Source organism: Balaenoptera ricei, chromosome 15 (genome assembly GCF_028023285.1).
Source record: "Balaenoptera ricei isolate mBalRic1 chromosome 15, mBalRic1.hap2, whole genome shotgun sequence".
NCBI classification, from domain to species: Eukaryota; Metazoa; Chordata; class Mammalia; order Artiodactyla; family Balaenopteridae; genus Balaenoptera; species Balaenoptera ricei.
In genome coordinates, this window is record NC_082653.1 from 80680991 (window position 1) to 80702894 (window position 21904).

At 43.7% G+C, this 21904-nt stretch overlaps 1 protein-coding gene across 10 annotated transcripts in view; it reads right to left on the reverse strand.

Moving 5' to 3' along the window:
- Nucleotides 1-21904, reverse strand: part of STYXL1 (serine/threonine/tyrosine interacting like 1) — a 62078-nt gene that overhangs the window by 39369 nt on the left and 805 nt on the right. For 4 of the 10 annotated variants that reach the window (XR_009497614.1, XM_059897119.1, XM_059897113.1 and 1 more), the window contains exons 1-2: nucleotides 21662-21790; nucleotides 10681-10784 (exon numbers count right to left, since the gene is read on the reverse strand). The exons of 1 other annotated variant lie outside the window; for it this stretch is intronic. Coding sequence is in view for 6 of the 9 variants with exons in the window: in XM_059897119.1 (XP_059753102.1) it covers nucleotides 10681-10783 (103 nt within the window). In the remaining 3 variants the exon portion in view is untranslated. Of the gene's footprint in view, nucleotides 1-10680; nucleotides 10785-16620; nucleotides 16649-21661; nucleotides 21853-21904 lie in introns of those variants that run through there. 5 more of the 10 variants (XM_059897116.1, XM_059897117.1, XM_059897114.1 and 2 more) reach the window with 5 other exon arrangements.

Genomic DNA, 21904 nt, shown 5'->3' on the forward strand with positions numbered 1-21904 from the left:
TCATAAATAAATAAAGAAAGAAAGAAAGAAAGAAAGAAAGAAAGAAAGAAAGAAAGAAAGAAAGAACGTGAATTTCTTTAAAAAAAAAAAAAAAAAAAAGACTAGTGAAACTCAAGTACATTCTAGATTAAAAATCCACCCTTTCCCAGGGATCTCCACAAACTAGTACGTGTCCTGGTTGTCCCATTGAGACAGGCTGGAACCTGGGACCCTTTGCTGCAGTACTTGCACCTGGACAAAAGTCTCCTCAGCAATAAATACAAAGAAACTATAAGGGACTAAAAATAACTACATGCATGCCCAGTTGGGGAAAATTATGAACAACAAGATACAAAAAGACCAAAAACCCAATTGCCACTTCTGAGGAGTTGGGAGCAAAAGCAGGGTGCTACACATGTACCCTGCACACAGCACTAACAAGGGGGCGGGCAGACCACCTTATTATTATAATTCAAATATATACTCTCTTACTGACAGAGTTGACACAAAGCAGAATTATAAGCCAAATATAGAAGATTGGTTCAAGATGGCGGAGTAGAAATATGTGCTCTCACTCCCTCTTGCAAAAGCACCGGAATCACAACTAACTGCCGAACAATCATCGACAGGAAGACACTGGAACTCACCAGAAAAGATACCCCACATCCAAAGAAAAAGGAGAAGCCACAATGAGACAGCAGGAGGGGTGCAATCACAATAAAATCAAATCCCATAAATGCCGGGTGGGTGACTCACAAACTGGAGAACACTTATACCACAGAAGTCTACCCACTGGAGTGAAGGTTCTGAGCCCCATGTCAGGCTTCCCAACCTGGGGGTCCGGCAACAGGAGGAGGAATACCTAGAGAGTCAGACTTTGAAGGCTAGTGGGATTTGATTGCAGGACTTCGACTGGACTGGGGGAAACAGAGACTCCACTCTCGGAGGGCACATACAAAGTAGTGTGTGCATTGGGACCCAGGGGAAGGAGCAGTGACCCCATAGGAGACTGAACCAGACCTATCTGCTAGTGTTGGAGGGCCTCCTGCAGAGGCGGGGGGTGGCTGTGGCTCACCGTGAGGACAAGCACACTGGGAGCAGAAGTTCTGGGAAGTACTCCTGGCGTGAGCCCTCCCAGAGTCTGTCATTAGCCCCACCAAAGAGCCCAGGTAGGCTCCAGTGTTGGGTTGCCTCAGGCCAAACAACCAACAGGGAGGGAACCCAGCCCCACCCATCAGCAGACAGGCGGATTAAAGTTTTACTGAGCTCTGCCCACCAGAGCAACACCCAGCTCTACCCACCACCAGTCCCTCCCATCAGGAACCTTACACAAGCCTCTTAGATAGCCTCATCCACTGGAGGGCAGACAGCAGAAGCAAGAAGAACTACAATCCTGCAGCCTGTGGAACAAAAACCACATTCACAGAAAGATAGACAAGATGAAAAGGCAGAGGGCTATGTACCAGATGAAGGAACAAGATAAAACCCCAGAAAAACAACTAAATGAAGTGGAGATAGGCAGCCTTCCAGAAAAAGAATTCAGAATAATGATAGTGAAGATGATCCAGGACCTCAGAAAAAGAATGGAGGCAAAGATCGAGAAGATGCAAGAAATGTTTAACAAAGACCTAGAAGAATTAAAGAACAAACACCTAGAAGAATTAAAGAACAAACAGAGATGAACAATACAATAACTGAAATGAAAAATACACTAGAAGGAATCAATAGCAGAATAACTGAGGCAGAAGAATGGATAAGTGACCTGGAAGACAGAATGGTGGAATTCACTGCTGTGGAATAGAAAAAAGAATGAAAAGAAATGAAGACAGCCTAAGAGATCTCTGGGACAACATTAAACGCAACAACATTCGCATTATAGGGGTCCCAGAAGGAGAAGAGAGGGAGAAAGGACCAGAGAAAATATTTGAAGAGATTATAGTCGAAAACTTCCCTAACATGGGAAAAGAAATAGCCACCCAAGTCCTGGAAGCACAGAGAGTCCCAGGCAGGATAAACCCAAGGAGAAACATGCCCAGACACATAGTAATCAAACTGACAAAAATTAAAGACAAAGAAAAATTACTGAAAGCAACAAGGGAAAAATGACAAATAACATACAAGGGAACTCCCATAAGGTTAACAGCTGATTTCTCAGCAGAAACTCTACAAGCCAGAAGGGAGTGGCATGACATATTTAAAGTGATGAAAGGGAAGAACCTACAACCAAGATTACTCTGCCCAGCAAGGCTATCGTTCAGATTTGACAGAGAAATCAAAAGCTTTACAGACAAGCAAAAGCTAAGAGAATTCAGCACCACCAAACCAGCTCTACAACAAATGCTAAAGGAATTTCTCTAAGTGGGAAACACAAGAGAAGAAAAGGACCTACAAAAACAAACCCAAAACAATTAAGAAAATGGTCATAGGAACATACATATTGATAATTACCTTAAACGTGAATGGATTAAATGCTCCAATCAAAAGCTACAGGCTCGCTGAATGGATACAGAAACAAGACCCATATATATGCTGTCTACAAGAGACCCACTTCAGACCTAGGGACACATACAGACTGAAAGTGAGGGGATGGAAAAAGATATTCCATGCAAATGGAAATCAAAAGAAAGCTGGAGTAGCAATACTCATATCAGATAAAATAGACTTTAAAATAAAGAATGTTACAAGAGACAAGGAAGGACACTACATGATGATCAAGGGATCAATCCAAGAAGAAGATATAACAATTATAAATATATATGCACCCAACATAGGAGCACCTCAATACATAAAGCAACTGCTAACAGCTATAAAAGAAGAAATTGACAGAAACACAATAATAGTGGGGGACTTTAACACCTCACTTACACCAAGGGACAGATCATCCAGACAGAATATTAATAAGGAAATACAAGCTTTAAATGACACAATAGACCAGATAGATTTAATTGTTATTTATAGGATATTCCATCCAAAACACAGCAGATTACACTTTCTTCTCAAGTGCACACAGAACATTCTCCAGGATAGATCACGTCTTGGGTCACAAATCAAGCCTCAGTAAATTTAAGAAAATTGAAATCATATCAAGCATCTTTTCTGACCACAACACTATGAGATTAGAAATCAATTACAGGGAAAAGAACATAAAAAACACAAACACATGGAGGCTAAACAATACATTACTAAATAACCAAGAGATCATTGAGGAAGTCAAAGAGGAAATCAAAAAATACCTAAAGACAAATTACAATGAAAACACAGCAATCCAAAACCTATGGGATGCAGCAAAAGCAGTAATAAGAGGGAAGTTTATAGCAATACAATCCTACCTCAAGAAACAAGAAAAATCTCAAATAAACTATCTAACCTTAAACCTAAAGGAACTAGAGAAAGTAGAAAAAACAAAACCCAAAGTTAGTAGAAGGAAAGAAATCATAAAGATCAGAGCAGAAATAAATGAAATAGAAACAAAGAAAACAATAGCAAAGATCAATAAAACTAAAAGCTGGTTCTTTGAGAAGATGTACAAAATTGATAAACCTTTAGCCAGACTCATCAAGAAAAAGAGGGAGAGGACTCAAATCAATAAAATCAGAAATGAGAAAGAAGTTACAACAGATACTGCAGAAATACAAAGCATCCTAAGAGACTACTACAAGCAACTCTATGCCAATAAAATGGACAACCTGGAAGAAATGGACAAATTCTTAGAAAGGTATAACCTTCCAAGACTGAACCAGGAAGAAATAGAAAATATGAACAGACCAATCACAAGTAGTGAAATTGAAACTGTGATTAAAAATCTTCCAACAAACAAAAGTCCAGGACCAGATGGCTTCACAGGTGAATTCTATCAAACATTTAGAGAAGAGTTAACACCCATCCTTCTCAAAGTCTTCCCAAAAACTGCAGAGGAAGGAACACTCCCAAATTCATTCTATGAGGCCACCATCACCCTGATACCAAAACCAGACAAAGATACTACAAAAACAGAAAATTACAGACCAATATCACTGATGAATATAGATTCAAAAATCCTCAACAAAATACTAGCAAACAGAATCCAACAACACATTAAAAGGATCATACACCATGATCAAGTGGGATTTATCCCAGGGATGCAAGGATTCCTCAATACATGCAAATCAATCAATGTGATACACCATATTAACAAATGGAAGAATAAAAACCATATGATCATCTCAATAGATGCAGAAAAAGCTTTTGACAAAATTCAGCACCCATTTATGATAAAAACTCTCCAGAAAGTGGGCATAGAGGCATACCTCAACGTAATAACGGCTATATATGACAAACCCACAGCAAACATCATTCTCAATGGGGAAAAACTGAAAGCATTTCCTCTAAGATCAGGAACAAGACAAGGACTCTTGTCACTATTATTCAACATAGTTTTGGAAGTCCTAGCCACGGCAATCAGAGAAGAAAAAGAAATAAAAGGAATACAAATTGGAAAAGAAGAAGTAAAACTGTCACTGTTTGCAGATGACATGATACTATACATAGAGAATCCTAAAGATGCCACCAGAAAACTACTAGAGCTAATCAATGAATTTGGTAAAGTAGCAGGATACAAAATTAATGCACAGAAATCTCTTGCATTCCTATACACTAATGATGAAAAATCTGAAAGAGAAATTAAGGAAATGCTCCCATTTACCACTGCAACAAAAAGAATAAAGTACCTAGGAATAAACCTACCTAGGGAGACAAAAGACCTGTATGCAGAAAACTATAAGACACTGATGAAAGAAATTAAAGATGATACCAACAGATGGAGAGATATACCATGTTCTTGAATTGGAAGAATCAATATTGTGAAAATGACTCTACTACCCAAAGCAATATACAGATTCAATGCAATCCCTATCAAATTACCAATAGCATTTTTTACAGAACTAGAAAAAAAAAATCTTAAAATTTGTATGGAGACACAAAAGACCCCGAATAGCCAAAGCAGTCTTGAGGGGAAAAAAAGGAGCTGGAGGAATCAGACTCCCTGACTTCAGACTATATTACAAAGCTACAGTAATCAAGACAGTATGGTACTGGCACAAAAACAGAAATATAGATCAATGGAACAGGATAGAAAGCCCAGAGATAAACCCATGCACCTGTGGTCAACTAATCTATGACAAAGGAGGCAAGGATATACAATGGAGAAAAGACAGTCTCTTCAATAAGTGGTGCTGGGAAAACTGGACAGCTACATGTAAAAGAATGAAATTAGAACACTCCCTAACACCATACACAAAAATAAACTCAAAATGGATTAGAGACCTAAACGTAAGACCGGACACTATAAAACTCTTAAAGGAAAACATAGGAAGAACACTCTTTGATATAAATCACAGCAAGATCTTTTTTGATCCACCTCCTAGAGTAATGGAAATAAAAACAAAAATAAACAAACGGGACCTAATGAAACTTAAGAGCTTTTGCAAAGCAAAGGAAACTACAAACAAGACTAAAAGACAACCCTCAGAATGGGAGAAAATATTTGCAAATGAATCAACGGACAAAGGATTCATCTCCAAAATATATAAACAGCTCATGCAGCTCAATATTAAAAAAACAAACAACCCAATCCAAAAATGGGCGGAAGACTTAAATAGACATTTCTCCAAAGAAGACATACAGATGGCCAAGAAGCACATGAAAAGCTGCTCAACATCACTAATTATTAGAGAAATGCAAATCAAAACTACAATGAGGTATCACCTCACACCATTTAGAACAGGCATCATCAGAAAATCTACAAACAAAAAATGCTGGAGAGGGTGTGGAGAAAAGGGAACCCTCTTGCACTGTTGGTGGGAATGTAAATTGATACTGCCACTATGGAGAACAGCATGGAGGTTCCTTAAAAAACTAAAAATAGAATTACCATATGACCCAGCAATCCCACTACTGGGCATATACACAGAGAAAACCATAATTCAAAAAGACACATGCACCCCAATGTTCACTGCAGCACTATTTACAATGGCAAGGTCATGGAAGCAAACTAAATGCCCATCGACAGACGAATGGATAAAGAAGATGTGGTGCATATATACAATGGAATATTACTCAGCCATAAAAAGGAACGAAACTGGGTCATTTGTAGAGACGTGGACGGATCTAGAGACTGTCATACAGAGTGAAGTAAGTCAGAAAGAGAAAAACAAATATCGTATGTTAACGCATATATGTGGAACCTAGAAAAATGGTACAGATGAACCAGTTTGCAGGGCAGAAATAGAGACATAGATGTAGAGAACAAAAGTGGTGGGGCGGGGGTGGGGGTGTGATGAATTGGGAGATTGGGATTGACATGTATACACTGATGTGTATAAAATGGATAACTAATAAGAACCTGCTATATAAAAAAATAAATAAAATAAAATTCAAAAAATAAAATAAAATAAAAATAAGCCAAATATAGTATGGGCACTGAGGCTTTTCCCTTCTCTGTAGCCTCCCCAATCTGTTACCCTGAAAGGGCCTTTCCCACATCTAATTAACCAATAGCTGCTCTCAGGAAAGGATCTCATCCACCACTCCTTGGGAATATAACACTTAAGAATTCAGTGTATCATTTATTGTCTTGAAAAATGATAATAAACTTCTTGAAATTTATGACCTGGATATCTATTCATTCTCAGAGGGAATTATCATGTGTTTACTAAAATATAAATGTTTTAGGCTGAAAATAAAAAAGCCCTGAACCTGATAGATTCACTGGTGAATTCTACCCAACATTTAAAGAAGAATTAATATCAATCCTTCTCAAACTTTTCCCAAAAGATTGAAGAGAAGGGAACACTTCCTAACTCATCGTATGAGGCCAGCACGACCCTGATACCAAAGTCAGACAAAGACACAGCAAGAAAAATACAGATCATATTCCTTATAAACACTGATGCAAAAATCCTCAACAAAATGCTAGCAAACCACATTCAGCAGGATTATACATCATGATCAAGTGGAATTTATTCCTGGAAGACAAGAATGGCTCAACATTCAAAAATCAATTTAATTTACCACTTCAAACGAATGAAGGAGGAAGAAAAACTACATGATTATCTCAATCAATGCAGAAAAAGTATGAAAAAATTCAACACCCTTTCAAGATAAAAACACTTGACAAACTAGGAATAGAAGGAACTTACCTGAACATAATAAAAAAACATATATGAAAGACCCACAGCAAACATTATACTCAATGGTGAAAGACTGAAAGCTTTTCTTTAAGGAACAAGACAAGGATGCCCACTTTCACTACTTCTATTCAACAGAGTGGTGGAAGTCCTAGACAGAGCAATTAAGCAAGAAAAAGAAACAAAGGGCATCTAAATTGGAAAGGAAGAAGTAAAATCATCTAAGTTCACGGAAGATATGATTTTATATGCAAAAAAATCCTAAAGATTCCGCACACAAAAAACCTGTTAGAACTAATAAATGAATTCAGCAGAGCTGCAGGACAGAAAACCAACACAGAAAAATCAGTTGTACAGTTGACCCTTGAACAACATGAGTTTGAACTGCATGGGTCCACTTACATGCAGATATTTTTTCAATAATAATTACTACAATACTAAACGGTCCATGGTTGGTTGAATCCACGAATGCAGAAGAACCACAGACACGGAGAGCTGACTATAAGTGATACACAGGTTAATCCCCACGTTGTTCAAGGGTCAATTGTATTTCTATATACTATCAATGAACAATCTGAAAAGGAAATTAACAATTCCATTTTCAATAGCATTAAAAATAATAATATACTTGGGAATAAAATTTAACCAAGCACGTGAAAGATTTGTATTCTGAAAACTACAAAATGTTGCTGAAAGAAATTAGAGGCAAAAAAAAAATTCTGTGTTCACAAACTGGAAGACTTAATATTGTTAAGATGTCAATACTACCCAAAGCAATCTACAGATTCAATGCCATCCCATCAATATTCCAATGATGTTTTTTGCAGAAATAGAAAAATCTATTCAAAATTCATGTGGACTCCCTAGGGACCATGAACAAGACAGTCTTTTCAACAAATGGTGCTGGGAAAACTGGATATCCACATGCAAAAGAATGAAATTGGATGCTTATCTAAACATCACATACAAAAATCAACTCAAAATGGATCAAGGACCTAAATGTAAGGCCTAAAAGTATAAAAATTGTAGAAGAAAACATAAGGCAAAAGCTTCATGACATTGGATTTGGCAACAATTTCCTGGATATGACAAGCAACAAAAGAAGAGATAGACAAATTGAACTTCGTGAAAAATTTTAAATGTTGCATATCAAAAGACAATATCAACAGAGTAAAAAGGTAACCCACGGAAGGGAAGAAATTATTTACAAGTCATTTATCTTGTAAGGAATTAATACCCAGAATATATAGAGAACTCCTAAAACTCAACAACAACAACCCAATTCAAAAATGGGCAAAGAACTTGAATAGACATTTCTCCAAAGAAGATATACAAATGGCCAATAAGCACATGAAAAGATGCTCAACATCACTAATCATTAGGGAAATGCAAATCAAAACTACAATGAGATACCACCTCACACCCATTAGGATGGTTACTAAAAAAAGATAAAAACCCAGAAAAATAACAATGTTGACAAGGATTTCGAAAAACTGGAACCCTTGTACCTACTGGTACAAATGTAAAATGGTACAGCTGTTACAGAAAACACAATGGTGGTTCCTCAAAAAATTAAAAATAGAATTACCACATGATCCAGCAATTCCACTTCTGGGTATATACTGAAAAGAACTGAAAGCAGGGTCTCAAAGAGATATTTTGTACACCCATGTTCATAGCAGCATTATTCACAACAGCTAAAAGGTGGAAGCAACCCAAGTGTCCATCGATCGATGAATGGATAAGCAAAATGTGGTATATACATACAATGGAATATTATTCAGCCTTAAAAATAAAGGAAGGGCTTCCCTGGTGGCGCAGTGGTTAAGAATCCGTCTGCCAATGCAGGGGACACGGGTTCGAGCCCCGGTCCGGGAAGATCCCACATGCCATGGAGCAACTAAGCCCGTGCGCCACAACTAATGAGCCTGCGCTCCAGAGCCCACGTGCCACAACTACTGAAGCCCCTGCGCCTAGAGCCCGTGCTCCGCAACAAGAGAAGCCACCACAATGAGAAGCCCACGCACCACAATGAAGAGCAGCCCCCGCTTGCCACAACTAGAGAAAGCCCATGCGTAGCAACGAAGATCCAACACAGCCAAAAATAAATAATTTTGAAAAATAAAATAAAATAAAATAAAGGAAATCCTGACACATGCTACAACATGGATGAACCTGGAGGACATTATGCTGAGTGAGATAAGCCAGTCACAGAAAGACAAATACTGTATGATTACACTTATATGAGGCACCTGGAGTAGTCAAAATCAGAGACATAAAGTAGAATGGTGGTTGCCAGGGTTGCAGGGAGGAGGGAATGGGGAGTTATTGTTTAACGGGTATAGGGTTTCAGTTTTACGAGATGAAAAGAGCTATGGAGATGATGGTGATGATGTACCACCGAACTGGATATTTAAAAGTGGTTAAGATGGTAAATTTTATGTGTATTTTAATCACGATGTTTTTAATTGTGGGGGAAAACATCATAATACAAGTTCACGCCAATCAGAGGGCAAAAAATTTAAAGGGTGACAAAACCAGGTATTGGTAGGTATGTTTCTTTCACTGCTGATTGGAGTATAAAATTGATACAATGTCTTCGGAGGGCAATTTGACAATAATGTAGTGAAGGTGAATGTGCAACTTGGTACTTCCATTTCTGGGAATATATCCTGAAAAAATTCTTGCACATGAATAGGGAGAGAGATACAAACTGTTCACTGCAGCACTGTTCATAATAGCAACACAATGCAAGCAACACATCACAATCAATTAGGAATGGATATATATTGCAACTACCAGTTAAAATAAACTAGATCTTCATATACAGAAATGGGGGAAACAGATGAACCAGTTTGCAGGGCAGAAACTGAGACTCAGATGTAGAGAACAAACGTATGGACACCAAGAGGGGAAAGCAGCAGGTGGGGGGGGGGGTATGATGAATTGGGAGATTGGGATTGACATGTATACACTGATGTGTATAAAATGGATAACTAATAAGAACCTGCTGTATAAAAAAATAAATAAAATTACATTTAAAAAATAAGTAAGTTGCAGAATCACTGTACATTATGGTACTGTTTATGTAAATGTTTGAACCATACATTACTTTGGGATGCCTGCCTATGTAGTAAACGTGTAAAAATACAGAAGCAGTCATCTTCGGGGAGAGAAAGGAAGAGGATCAGGATGGAGTACAAAAGAGGGGTACATTTGTGTAACTTTTTATTATGTTAAATCTGAATGGTGGGTACATAAGTGTTTATGTGTATTACTATGTGTTTGTTAGATGTTTAAAATATTTCACTAAAAACAATAGTAAGAGGACTCAAACATGAGTCTTCCGGGAACTTTTCTTCTAGATTTATTTAATCTGGCAATATTCCAAGTCATGTTACAGTTAATAGTAGCATTTTGAGCTATGCCTAATTAGTTTAATAGTTTTCTAAAGTAATTTATTACCCTTCAAAGTTTGTTAATTCATGAAAAATAATCTTTGAAGGACACTGTTCACAACATTTTTGAAAGTACTTACCCAATAAACAGAGATAGTTGGGTTCAGTTAATCTGGATAGTTTTGTGACCTGATTCAAGATGTTGTAAAGCTCTGTTGGTTCACACAAAACCAAACCAGTCATCCTACAGGGAAGAATCAATCATGTAAAAGCTTAGTGCATCTTTCTATTTCAGATGAATGATCACAAAGTAAGATAATTAAACTCTTTCTTAACATGCCTTCAAACAAAGGTGAAAATAATCATGAACGTGATCAGGGAAAATTCCAAAATTTATAGTGAAATGTGTGTAGGGGAGATAAACATTGCACACAACATATCTGAACCATAGAAATACAAAGCAGGCTGTAAAATAGTCACCAATTCACTCTTTCTTTCAGTAAATTATTACTGAGCACTTACCACATGCCAGGCACTGGAAATAACTGTGGTAAACTAGACCTACCCTCATGAAGGTTACAGTCTAGCATGGAAGGCAGAAATTGGACAAAAAAATACATTGTAAGTAGGAAAAGCGTTATAAAAGAGTCAGCATCCAGTGTCATGGGAGGTGCTAATGGGAGGGCCTCACCTAGCTGGGATCAGAGAAGGGCTGTCTGAGATGTGATTGCTAAGCTGAGACAGGAGGTTAGGCAAGACCTAGGCAGGTGGAGGAGAGAGAGAGGATGGAGGAGGTAGGAACTGAGAACAGGAGGGAACTTAGCACCTGAGAGATTTCAAAAGGAGCCTGGTGTGGCAACAGTGGGAAGAGAGTAATGAGTGAAGACCCTGGGGAGGCCGACGCAGGTGCCCTTGTGAGGGGCCTGTAGGGTTATGATGAAGATCATGATGGTCTGTGGAAGGAGGAGAATGGCTCACTTGTACTGACAGAACTGCCCAGCCAGCCTGGGCTCTGGCTCCTGATTACAGGGCTGCTCTTGGGACACTGGTTCCTTGGCACAACTGTCTCTGGTGCCCCATGGACACTGAGGGGGAAGGTTGGGCCTGTGCAGCAGCTTCCAGCACAGAGGCTACCTTTTAGCTGGGGTGGGGGCAGCCAGAAGCCCTCTGAAGGCCAGTCAAGTCCGGGGGTAATCCTGCTCAAAATAGTTAGGGTTCCCTTCAGAATTACCAGAACAATGCTCCCCAGAAAGGCTAACCCCTGGACTTGGGCCCTGGATCCTTCTCACTTCCTCAAGGACTTCAGCTCTCAGCCTCCCCTCCAGCATCATCAGTTTCACCCTCCATACAGGTCATTCCTAGTGGCACGCAAACATCCTCTGTACCAGTCTCTGTTCTCCTTTACAGCCAAGACTTCTCAAAAGGGTGGTATTGACACTGCCTCTATTTCCTCACCTCCAAACTCTAGGTCCAAACCCCTGCTGTGCCACCTACTATTGGCTGCCTGACTTGGGGGAATAATTAGCCTCTCTGTGCCTCAGTTTCCACCTCTGTAAAATGGGGGTAAAAATAGTATTGCCATTTCGGTAAAACAAGGATAATAGTACTTGTTGTGTGTGGAATAATTACACATGTAAGACATTCTGAGCAGGGAGGAAGTGTTCAGTAATTGTTAGCTATTGGTACAACCTTCTCCCCTGGAACTTCTGACCCCAAACCACAGAAACTGCTCCTATCAAGGTCATCAAAAATACTTATCTTGTCTAAGCCACTAGTCATTTCTCTTTGTGCTCAAACATGCAGCCTCAGTAACCCAGCTGAGCGCTCCTCCTTCCCCAAACACTCTCCACTCCCAGGACACCCCACTCTCCAGGCTTCCCTCCTACCTCTCAGACAGTTGCTGCTCTAACTCTCTCCATGATAATGCCCTTGGGCATAGTCATCTCTTTTCTTCTCTATCTACACTCTCACCCTGGGACAGAGCTTCTCAACCTCAGCACCACTGACATTTGGGGCCAGATAATTCTTTGTCGTGGGGCCGACCCGTGCATTGTAGGATGTTCAGCAGGATCCCTGGCCTCCACCCAGTAGATGCCAGTAGCAACCCCACCCTCCAATTATAACCACCAAAAATGTTTCCAGACTTCACCAAATGTCCCCTGGAAGAGGGGCAAAGTCACTGTCAGTTGAGAACAAGCATCTAAGACCTAGAGTCTACGTGATTCATCTAGTCCCTTGAATACCCCCTGTATAATAACGACTCCCCAACTATGGCCCCTACTTGACCTCTCCACTGAGCTCCAGGCTCCACTTGGACGCCTGATGGGCATCTCAAATAAAACATGGTCAAAAGAGAATGTTTAAATTACACGTGCCCATACCTCCAATATGTCTTTTAGTCTTCCCTGTCTCAGTAAACAGCACCATTTAGCCACCTAGTTACTCAAGGTCACATCCCTAATCTCTCTTTCCCTCAGTCCCTCACATCCAATCTATTAGCTCTGCTACTTAAATATATTCCAAACCCAACTCCAGGGCTAGCATCCTAGACCAAGGTACCAGCATCTCTCTCCTGAGGATGCAATACTTCCCAACTGGGCTTCTTGCTTTCTCCCTACAGTCGAATCTTCACATGGCAGTCAGGGTGATCTTTGCAAAATATGAGTTTATCTTCACCTGCATTATTGCACTGATTTGTTTGCTTGTTTTATCATCAGTCTCCCCACAGTGGAATATATGGCTCCTGAGGGTGCGGACCTTGCCCTTCTTGTTCACTGCTGTGTCCTCACCCAGTGCCCAGGATTTCTGATGCAGACTAGTGCTCAGTAAGCATGTGTTGAATGACTACATTATTACTAGTCACCATTCCTGCCTTCACCAATGGGGCCATCCTGACCTGAGGCCATACTTCTAGATGCTACATAAAGATCCCTCCTAAGGACATCCCAACTCGTACCCCCAGGTCCTCTGCCTCTGAAAGTCCTGGTCTCAGGCCATTCTGGAGGTGGTGAGCATAGGGGAGAGAGGATGGGTTTTGTGTCTAGTCCCACAACTTTGTTAAGCCAACCTAAAAGCTGGCTCCTAAACTATCTGGTCTATTGCTCAGAGCCCATCCTCACACTCCCACCCGCTTTCCCATTACAACCTCCATCTCTTTATTCACTAGCCAAGGGATTGTCTCTGGGCGTTCAGGTAAAAACCCAGTCCATGGGCTTCCCTGGTGGCGCAGTGGTTGAGAATCTGCCTGCCAATGCAGGGGACACAGGTTCAAGCCCTGGTCTGGGAGGATCCCACATGCCGCGGAGCAGCTGAGCCCGTGCGCCACAACTACTGAGCCTGCGCGTCTGGAGCCTGTGCTCCGCAACAAGAGAGGCCGCGATAGTGAGAGGCCCGCGCACCGCGGTGAAGAGTGGCCCCCGTTTGCCACAACTAGAGGAAGCCCTCGCACAGAAACGAAGACCCAACACAGCCAAAAAATAAATAAATAAATAAATAATTTAAAAAACAAAAAAACAAAAAAAAACCCAGTCCAGCCCCAGCAATCAACTCCTTCAGACATCTCCTTCCCAAAGGGGGCACTCTCCCTTGTCAAGCAAGAGCTGCCTCACTGGGACTTCCCTGGTGGCACAGTGGTTAAGAATCCGCCTGCCAATGCAGGGGACACAGGTTCGAGCCCTGGTGCAGGAAGATCCCACATGCCATGGAGCAACTAAGCCCACGCGCCACAACTACTGAGCCCGCGTGCCACAACTACTGAAGCCCACGCGCCTAGAGCCCGTGCTCTGCAACAAGCGAAGCCACTGCAGTGAGAAGCCCGCACACCGCAGTGAAGAGCAGCCCCCACTCGCTGCAACTAGAGAAAAGCTCGCACGCAGCAACAAAGACCCAACGCAGCCAAAAATAAATAAATAAATTTATTTAAAAAAATAAAAAATAAAAAAAGAGCTGCCTCACCTGCTGGTAAACTTCAGGAGGGTAAGTACAGTCCTGAACCTAATGGCACACTTCTGAGAGAAGACGCATCCCTGTGAGCTGTGATGAGGAGGGCCACCAGCCCAGGTGGGTGGAGGACTGGACGTAGCTAACAGCCCTTTCAGCACTACTCCAAATTCTAAAAGGTGTAAGATGTTCTTGGCTCCACCATTTGGGCCCTAAGAATATTTTGATGTTGAGCTTTTATATAGAACCATTAAACAAATGTTGATGAGGTTTTGCAAAAAATATTTTTCTTAGATGAATTCCACTAAGCTAATTTAATCCCTTAATTGATTTTCTATATTTCACAGTTAACCAATTCCAATTTTTTCACTTTCAATTTTGTTTAGCCAAAATTATTTTTCCCAAGATCAAGTCTTGTTTCCCTGTGAATTTTACAATAAATATCTGATTCCTTAATCAGATTCTTATTGTATCGGATTTTACCGAGTATGGTTTCTGCCACTGTGAGTTTCATTTGTAATGATTATTTCTACCAAGTCTCATTCCCTGGTGATCTATTCAAAACAGTGGAGCCAGGATGGCAAGTTTAAGACATCCCCCTTTGGGCTCTTTTAGCACAGCACAGCTCTTAAGACACTTTCAGGGCATTTAGCGCAATAGTTCTTGCAAGGGTGATGGGGCAGGCAGGTGGGAAGGGAGGTCAAAGGGAGCACCTCCTGGGGATCTGGCTTAATAGGGTGAGAGGATACCAATCTTCCTATGAACTGACCCATCTGGGAAATCCACACAGATTTTTGGGTGGCAAGGAGCCACCTACTGTCAGAAGAGCAGGGTGCCAGCACAGGCCTCGTCTCTGCACACTGGACACCCACCAGCAGGAAGGTTCTTCACCCTCCCTGTAATGACCTGGCCTGAACTTCAACCTAGGGGGCTTGTGTGGGGCTCTCTCTCCGGGTCCAGACACAGCTGGGCTGGCGAGCTCAGCTCCAGTGAAAGACCGTGTCTACCTTTGAGAATGGATATTTCATTAGGGGTCATCATAGCCTGAGACTAAGGGGAAACTGGCCAGATCCAGGCCTTCTTGCCTCCTTGTGCCTGACCAATTCCATTCTGACTGATGGCGTCACTGTCAGAGGCTGGGCCTGACCCCATCCTTCTCACAGGCATTCCAGGGTACTGAGAGCTTGGTCTAGTGCTCAGGCCCAGACAGTCCAGGTGGACACAATTGATGGGCATTTGCTTCTAGTGGAAAAGAGGCATCACTCAACGCTCCTGGAGAAGTCAGACCGTAAGCTTTACTCTGGGTTCCTGGCTCAGGCTGAGCAGGGACCAGAGGACTGCACAGGTATGAGTCAGGGTCCACAGCCAACCCCACTATGCCCTGGTCCTGTGTGGGAAACTGAGGCTGTGCCAGGATGACCCAGGCTTAAATACAGTGACAGGCATCAATGCTCTCACCTGTAAACTGAGGCAATAATACACACTGCAAAGGCTGTAGGAATGTTATGTTGAAATAACAAAAATAAATTGCCCAGAACTGGGCCCAGCACAGAGCAGGAGCTTAGGAAACAAGTTCCTTTACTCCTACTTTCTCTCTCTTTTCAATTTCGTCTAGGAGCCTCCGGATGTCCAGTAGACAGAAAGCACCATTCAGAGAATCTCAGGCCAAAGACCAGAGCGGGAGCTGGCCAAGTTTGTAAGCAGGGGGGATCCAGTGATGCGGCCTGAGGGTCAGCCTCCTAAGGGATCTGGTATAGTCTTTCCTCAATCCCAACCAGACACCTTCCTTGTGGCCTGAACCCTGACAAAGCCAGAGGACACAGTCACAGGCCGCAGCACCCCAGAGCTGTGGAGGCTGCAGAAGTGGTCCTGAAACCATTTCTCAGCTCAGAGAAGCTCCAGGTCCTGTGGCTAGTGAGCACCAGTATCTCCAGAGGCCCAGACCCAGCCACCACATCCCTGTCCCTTGTCTATCTTGCCTTCATTCCCATGGCCCCAAACCTAGGCCCACTACACCCCCAAGAGGTACCTTAGTGGTCCTGGGAGGGTGACAGGCCTACCCATGCAGTAATTCACATGTCAAAGGTAGCAGCTGGCGAACTGCTACACAAAGGCTGTGTGGCCACCAGGTCTGGTCTCACCTCCTCCAACTCTGTCTCCAGCACTTGTTTCTCCTCCGCTCAACTGGGCTAGTGCCCCACCTTCTGCACCTGACATGGGTTCTTGGACATGACCAACCTCTGGACTCAGCTTTGTTCTCACTTCCCTGACCTCTGGCTGGCCTGGAGGACTGCAGGCTTTGCTCCCGACTCAGATCTGCCACCATCGGCGACTCTCAGCTCTTGGGAGCTCCTTGCCAGCAGCTTCTTGCTGCCTCTGCTGTCACCAGTGCACCATCTCCTAGTTGCTCTGCTGGCACGTATCTTGGAAAACCACACCCTTTGACTTCCAGCGGGGCCACAACTGAAAGTTAAGCTATATATCTAAACAGTTCTGTTTTAAAATTTTATGTCCCCATTTCCCGATATTCTAGAGACCCTAGAGGAAAATAAAGAAAACTCTCATGCAGGTGGGATGATTACCACCTTTCTAATTCTTCATTTTATCTCCAGGGATCTGAAAGGAAAGATTTGAAATACTGCACTTTGAGGTACGATTTTAGGGTTGAAGAGAAGGTAGGTTAGCATAGAATATGTGCACCTAAGAGCAAAAATCTGACGGCTCGACTGTGGCCTCAGCCTATTATAAGGAACAAAATGGTCAGTATAGGCACACGTGTGTGGCTTGTATGGGGGTGTGGCAAGGAGGACATCGATGTATTTCTATACTGTGTATAAAAACATGCAATGAAGAACTATTGAAATTAATCTATGATGACAAGAAGTCAGGAAGTAGCTGTCTGGGGGACTGGGGCATAAGGGAACTTTCTGGAATAATGAAAATGCTTCTATAGCTTGTTTTGGGTGGTGGTTAGAAGACTGCAAATTGTCAAAACTATCCAACTGCACACTGAAGATCTGTATACTGTACTGTATGTAAACTATATGGCAATAATTGTTTTTAATCCCCCGTATAGAACCATGTGTTTATGTGTTCAAGGATACAAATGTGTGGATGTGTGGCCCACCTGTACATCCATGAACTTGGTGTGGGGTCTGGGCTGTGAGAAGCCACATGAGCTTGGGCACACAGAAAGGACACACTGCAGACCTTCAGCTGGGCCCCCAGAGCCGCTAACGAATCCTTTTCTCACCGTTCCTGACTTTCCCAGCATTTCCCCAATGACTACAACTGTTATCCAAACCTCCTCACCATGCAGCAACTTCTCTCATTTTCTAGGTCTTGCCTGGGAAGGCTAAGGCCACGGGACGCAAACTGCCCTACCTCACCAACTGCCCACTGGGTGCCCTTCAAGCTTCTTCCCAAAATCAAAGGGATAAGTGTCCTCTGACCTCATCTTTTCCCACCTAATCCTTTTCTCTCTTGACTTTTAGCATCTCAAAGCTCTTCACCTCTATCACAGCCTCTTTCTCCCTGATTTCAAATATTCACAAGTCTCAGCTTTCTTGAAGCAGTTCACGAAACCAGAAAGAAAACCCCTAGAATAGCTTGGCCTGTGCCCTCTGAAGCTTGTGCAGGCACAGAGGCTGGTGGTGGGTCCCTGCCTGGAAAAATCGGAGGCTGGTTAGCTGTTAGCAAAGAGCGGCAGCTGCATTTGAAACAGCCTACACCCCCAGAATTTGTTGGGGTGAAGGATACCTGTGTCTCTTGTAGACCAGATGTGGGCCAGGCAGGAGAGAGGGCCAACTAGAAGCAATCTTTTTTTTTTTTTTTTTAACTTTTTATTTATTTATTTATTTATTTATTTATGTCTGTGTTGGGTCTTCGTTTCTTATGTGAGGGCTTTCTCTAGTTGTGGCAAGCGGGGGCCACTCTTCATCGCGGTGCGCGGGCCTCTCACTACCGCGGCCTCTCTTGTTGCGGAGCACAGGCTCCAGACGCACAGGCTCAGTAATTGTGGCTCACAGGCCCAGTTGCTCCGTGGCATGTGGGATCTTCCCAGACCAGGGCTCAAACCCATGTCCCCTGCATTGGCAGGCAGATTCTCAACCACTGCGCCACCAGGGAAGCCCGAAGCAATCTTAAAGGGACTTTGCCCAAGAGGGCCACTGGACAGACAATGGACCAATCCCAGGTACTGGAGGATTCCAGAAAACAGGGGTTGAGGGAGCAACTGGAAACAGCAAGGCTGAGGTGTAACCACCCAGGTCAAGGGAACTGCAGGTAAGAGAGACCCACAAAAGCACCACATGGAAGTGTCAGCCACAAACTCCCGTCAAGCTCAGAGAATTCTTACTAATGCCAAATGGACCTTTCCTACCCCTATCTTTATTCTCACAACCCCCCTCCACCAACACTGATGGGCCTGAAGCCTCAGTCTTCAGGGATGAGGGGTAGTGAGGAAGTAAGATGGAGAAATGGAGAAGTCAACCACTCTCCACTCCCAAGGTGGGAGCCTGAAGCAAGCTCAAGAGGGGAAGGGGAGAAGCCTTAACATTGAATTAAAGTTCAGAGTTTTGACTATTAACGTGAACAGGACATTTAGGCTATTGCAACAAATCTGTCCTAGTGGCTAGATGTAATCCAAGGGCAAGCAAAGATTTAAAGGAGGAACGGGGATGAAGACATACAGCCATTTTCTGACTGCACTAGGCTTCCTGAATGAGGCCGTGCATGTTCACTGTAACAGTTACACTTGCAAAGCAGGGCATGGTGCCTGGCACAAAGTCAATGCTTGATACAGTAGCTGCTAAGAGCGTTATGAACCATTTTGCGATTTAAAGGGAAGCAACTAGGAGCTGAATGTGAGGACGTTTTTCTAACAGTCAAGTGGCTGGGATGGCCCAAGTAGAGGACTTGGGAGGTAGTGATTCCCGGCTGTGGAGATGCTGACAGGGGCTGACTGACTTGGCAGGGATGGGGAGGAGTTCCAGCCCCAGATGTGGGAGTGAGCATATGAGAATGTGACTCTAGCTTCTCTCCCTTGGCCTCAACTCTCCCCTCTATAGGGATGACTTCAGCCCTGGCCTCTCTCGGGGGGTTTCACAATCCCGTATTTCCTCTTGGAGTAATTCCCCAAGTGTCCACTGATATTTCTATATGGACAACTCCCCATCCCTTCCAATGCAGCCCATCTAAAACAGAGCTCTTTATTTTTCTCCAGCCAGCTCTCCTTCCACACAACCCCTGAATTCCCTGTTTCTGTACACATATACTTCTCTCAGGCTGGTTTCCCACATCACTTCCATTTGTTTCTTAAACCCAGATGGGCACAAACGCTTATCAATTCTTCCCTCTCCCTCATTTGGCCCCGCTTCACCATTTCTAAAACCATCACCGTAACTCAGATATTTATCATCTCATTAGACAGCCTCCTGAACAATCTCCCTGCCCTGCACATTTTTCCCTTGGAATCTTTAACACACCAAAGTCAGTCTAATCTTCCTCAAACACAGTTCTAGTGGCATCACAAAAGCCTTTGATAAACACCTGCTTCCCGAGGAATAAAATACAAACTTCTCAGCTAACATTCGTTAAGTCCTGCACAATCTGGGTTTTCCAGCCTCGCATCTAAAACCACTCAACTCTCCCAAAATTCAGAAACCCACTCTCAGCCTGGTCAGGTGCTGGACAATAAAGAGATGAAAGAACCTGACTGTAAGATGCTTTCAGGTCTAGTGGTAAGATAGAGGGGTAAATAATCAGAGAGAACACAGTCAGTGATAAGATAAAGAACACTGTTTGTCCTCATGTCCCCTCTCCAACAGAAATTATCTGTTCACCGTCCCTTCCTCCAGGTTTTCCTTTGCGCTCTTTTCCCTTTCTTTCTCATCTGGACACTTCCCATTGTTAAACGCCCAACTCCTAGTGCCCCCACTTTGGGAGATCCAAAGCCCAGGCAAGGATCTCTCCCTCCTGTGGAGGAGAATGGTCCCACTGAGAAACTCCTGCTCTTCCTTTACATCTCAGCTTAGACGTTTCATCCTCCAAAGTCCTCTCTCACACGGCCCCCACCTCCACCCCAAATCTGGGGTAGATGGACCTCCTTTGTGTTCCCACAGCCCCTCATAATTCTCCTAGTGTTGGCCATATCATGCTGCTTGCAGTTTACCTGTCTCCCCACTAGACTCTGAGCTCCCGGAAGGCAGAAAATGTCTGCATCTCGTTCATAGTTGAACACCCAGCTCCAAGATTGGACTGGCACATCTTAGTAGCTCAATAAACAAGGTAAAAAAAGGAGGGAGGAAAGAGTAAGCCAGTCACCATGCACTCCCTCCTATGGATAGGTTCTTCAGCACCTGTGCTAACTGTTCTTTTCACCGCTGGTTCCCCGACCACTGTTCCCAGGGAGGCGGTCACTGGTCCCCCCACTGGGTTTGTACACTTCTCTAAGGTTAACAACCTGCAACACACCTACCTGTCCCACGTGACCCTGAACTTTTTGTGGGCAAGGAATTCTCTGTATGCCCAGAAAACAGCAGTGGGGCAAATGAAGCTTATAAGGATACTGATAAATAAGCTTCTTGTGAGTAGAAACCGTATCTTTACTTTCTTTCTGGTAGACTCTGAACGAATCCACTTAACTGACCTCAGCCATAGTTTCTTGGTCCCTAAAGCAGAAACAGTGTGGCCGGGTTCACAGCACGGCTGGGCAGACCTGAGGGGCAGGGACTGAGTGACTTCGCAGGTTATCACCTGGATACCTGTTTCCTCATCTGTAACGCGGAACTGCTTTCCTGTAAACTCGTAGAACAGTGTCTCAGGGTCGGCCATTCTTGGTAGGGGTGTCTCTAAAGCTTTGTAAACTCTACTAGAAGGTCCTGGGCACCAGGAGGGACGACGACACTGGCGGGTGGACGGGGTGTGTGCGATCGGGGTGGGGGGGGGAGGGTGCACGGGAGCGACTGATTAGAGGAGCCTTCATCCTCCACCCCAACCCCGGGACTCTCAACCTCCCCTCCCCCTTTCCTTTCCAGAGCTTTCCACAGCTCGGAGCCCCTCCCGCCTCCAGGGACAGGAGGGGTGAGTTGGGCTGAGCTCGGGGGGCTCGGGCCGCACCCATTCTGTCGGGCCTGCGGCGCGACCTCAGCCGGTCTCCCTGTCAGAGCCTCGAGCCCCCACCTGCAAAATCGCTCCTCTAAGGCTCTTCCAGCCTAAAGCTCGTCTTCTTCCACCTCTAGGGTGCGGACTCTCCCTCCCACTCCGACCGCGTCTCCCCCACAGGCCGCACGGAGCCTCACCGCACTACGACCCACCCCAAAACTGCGCACAGGGAGCGTCCCTCCGCCGGCCTCCGCGACAGCGCGGACGCGGCCGAGATACCGCGAGATCTGGGAGGTGGGGCGCCGGAAGCCAGGCCACTCT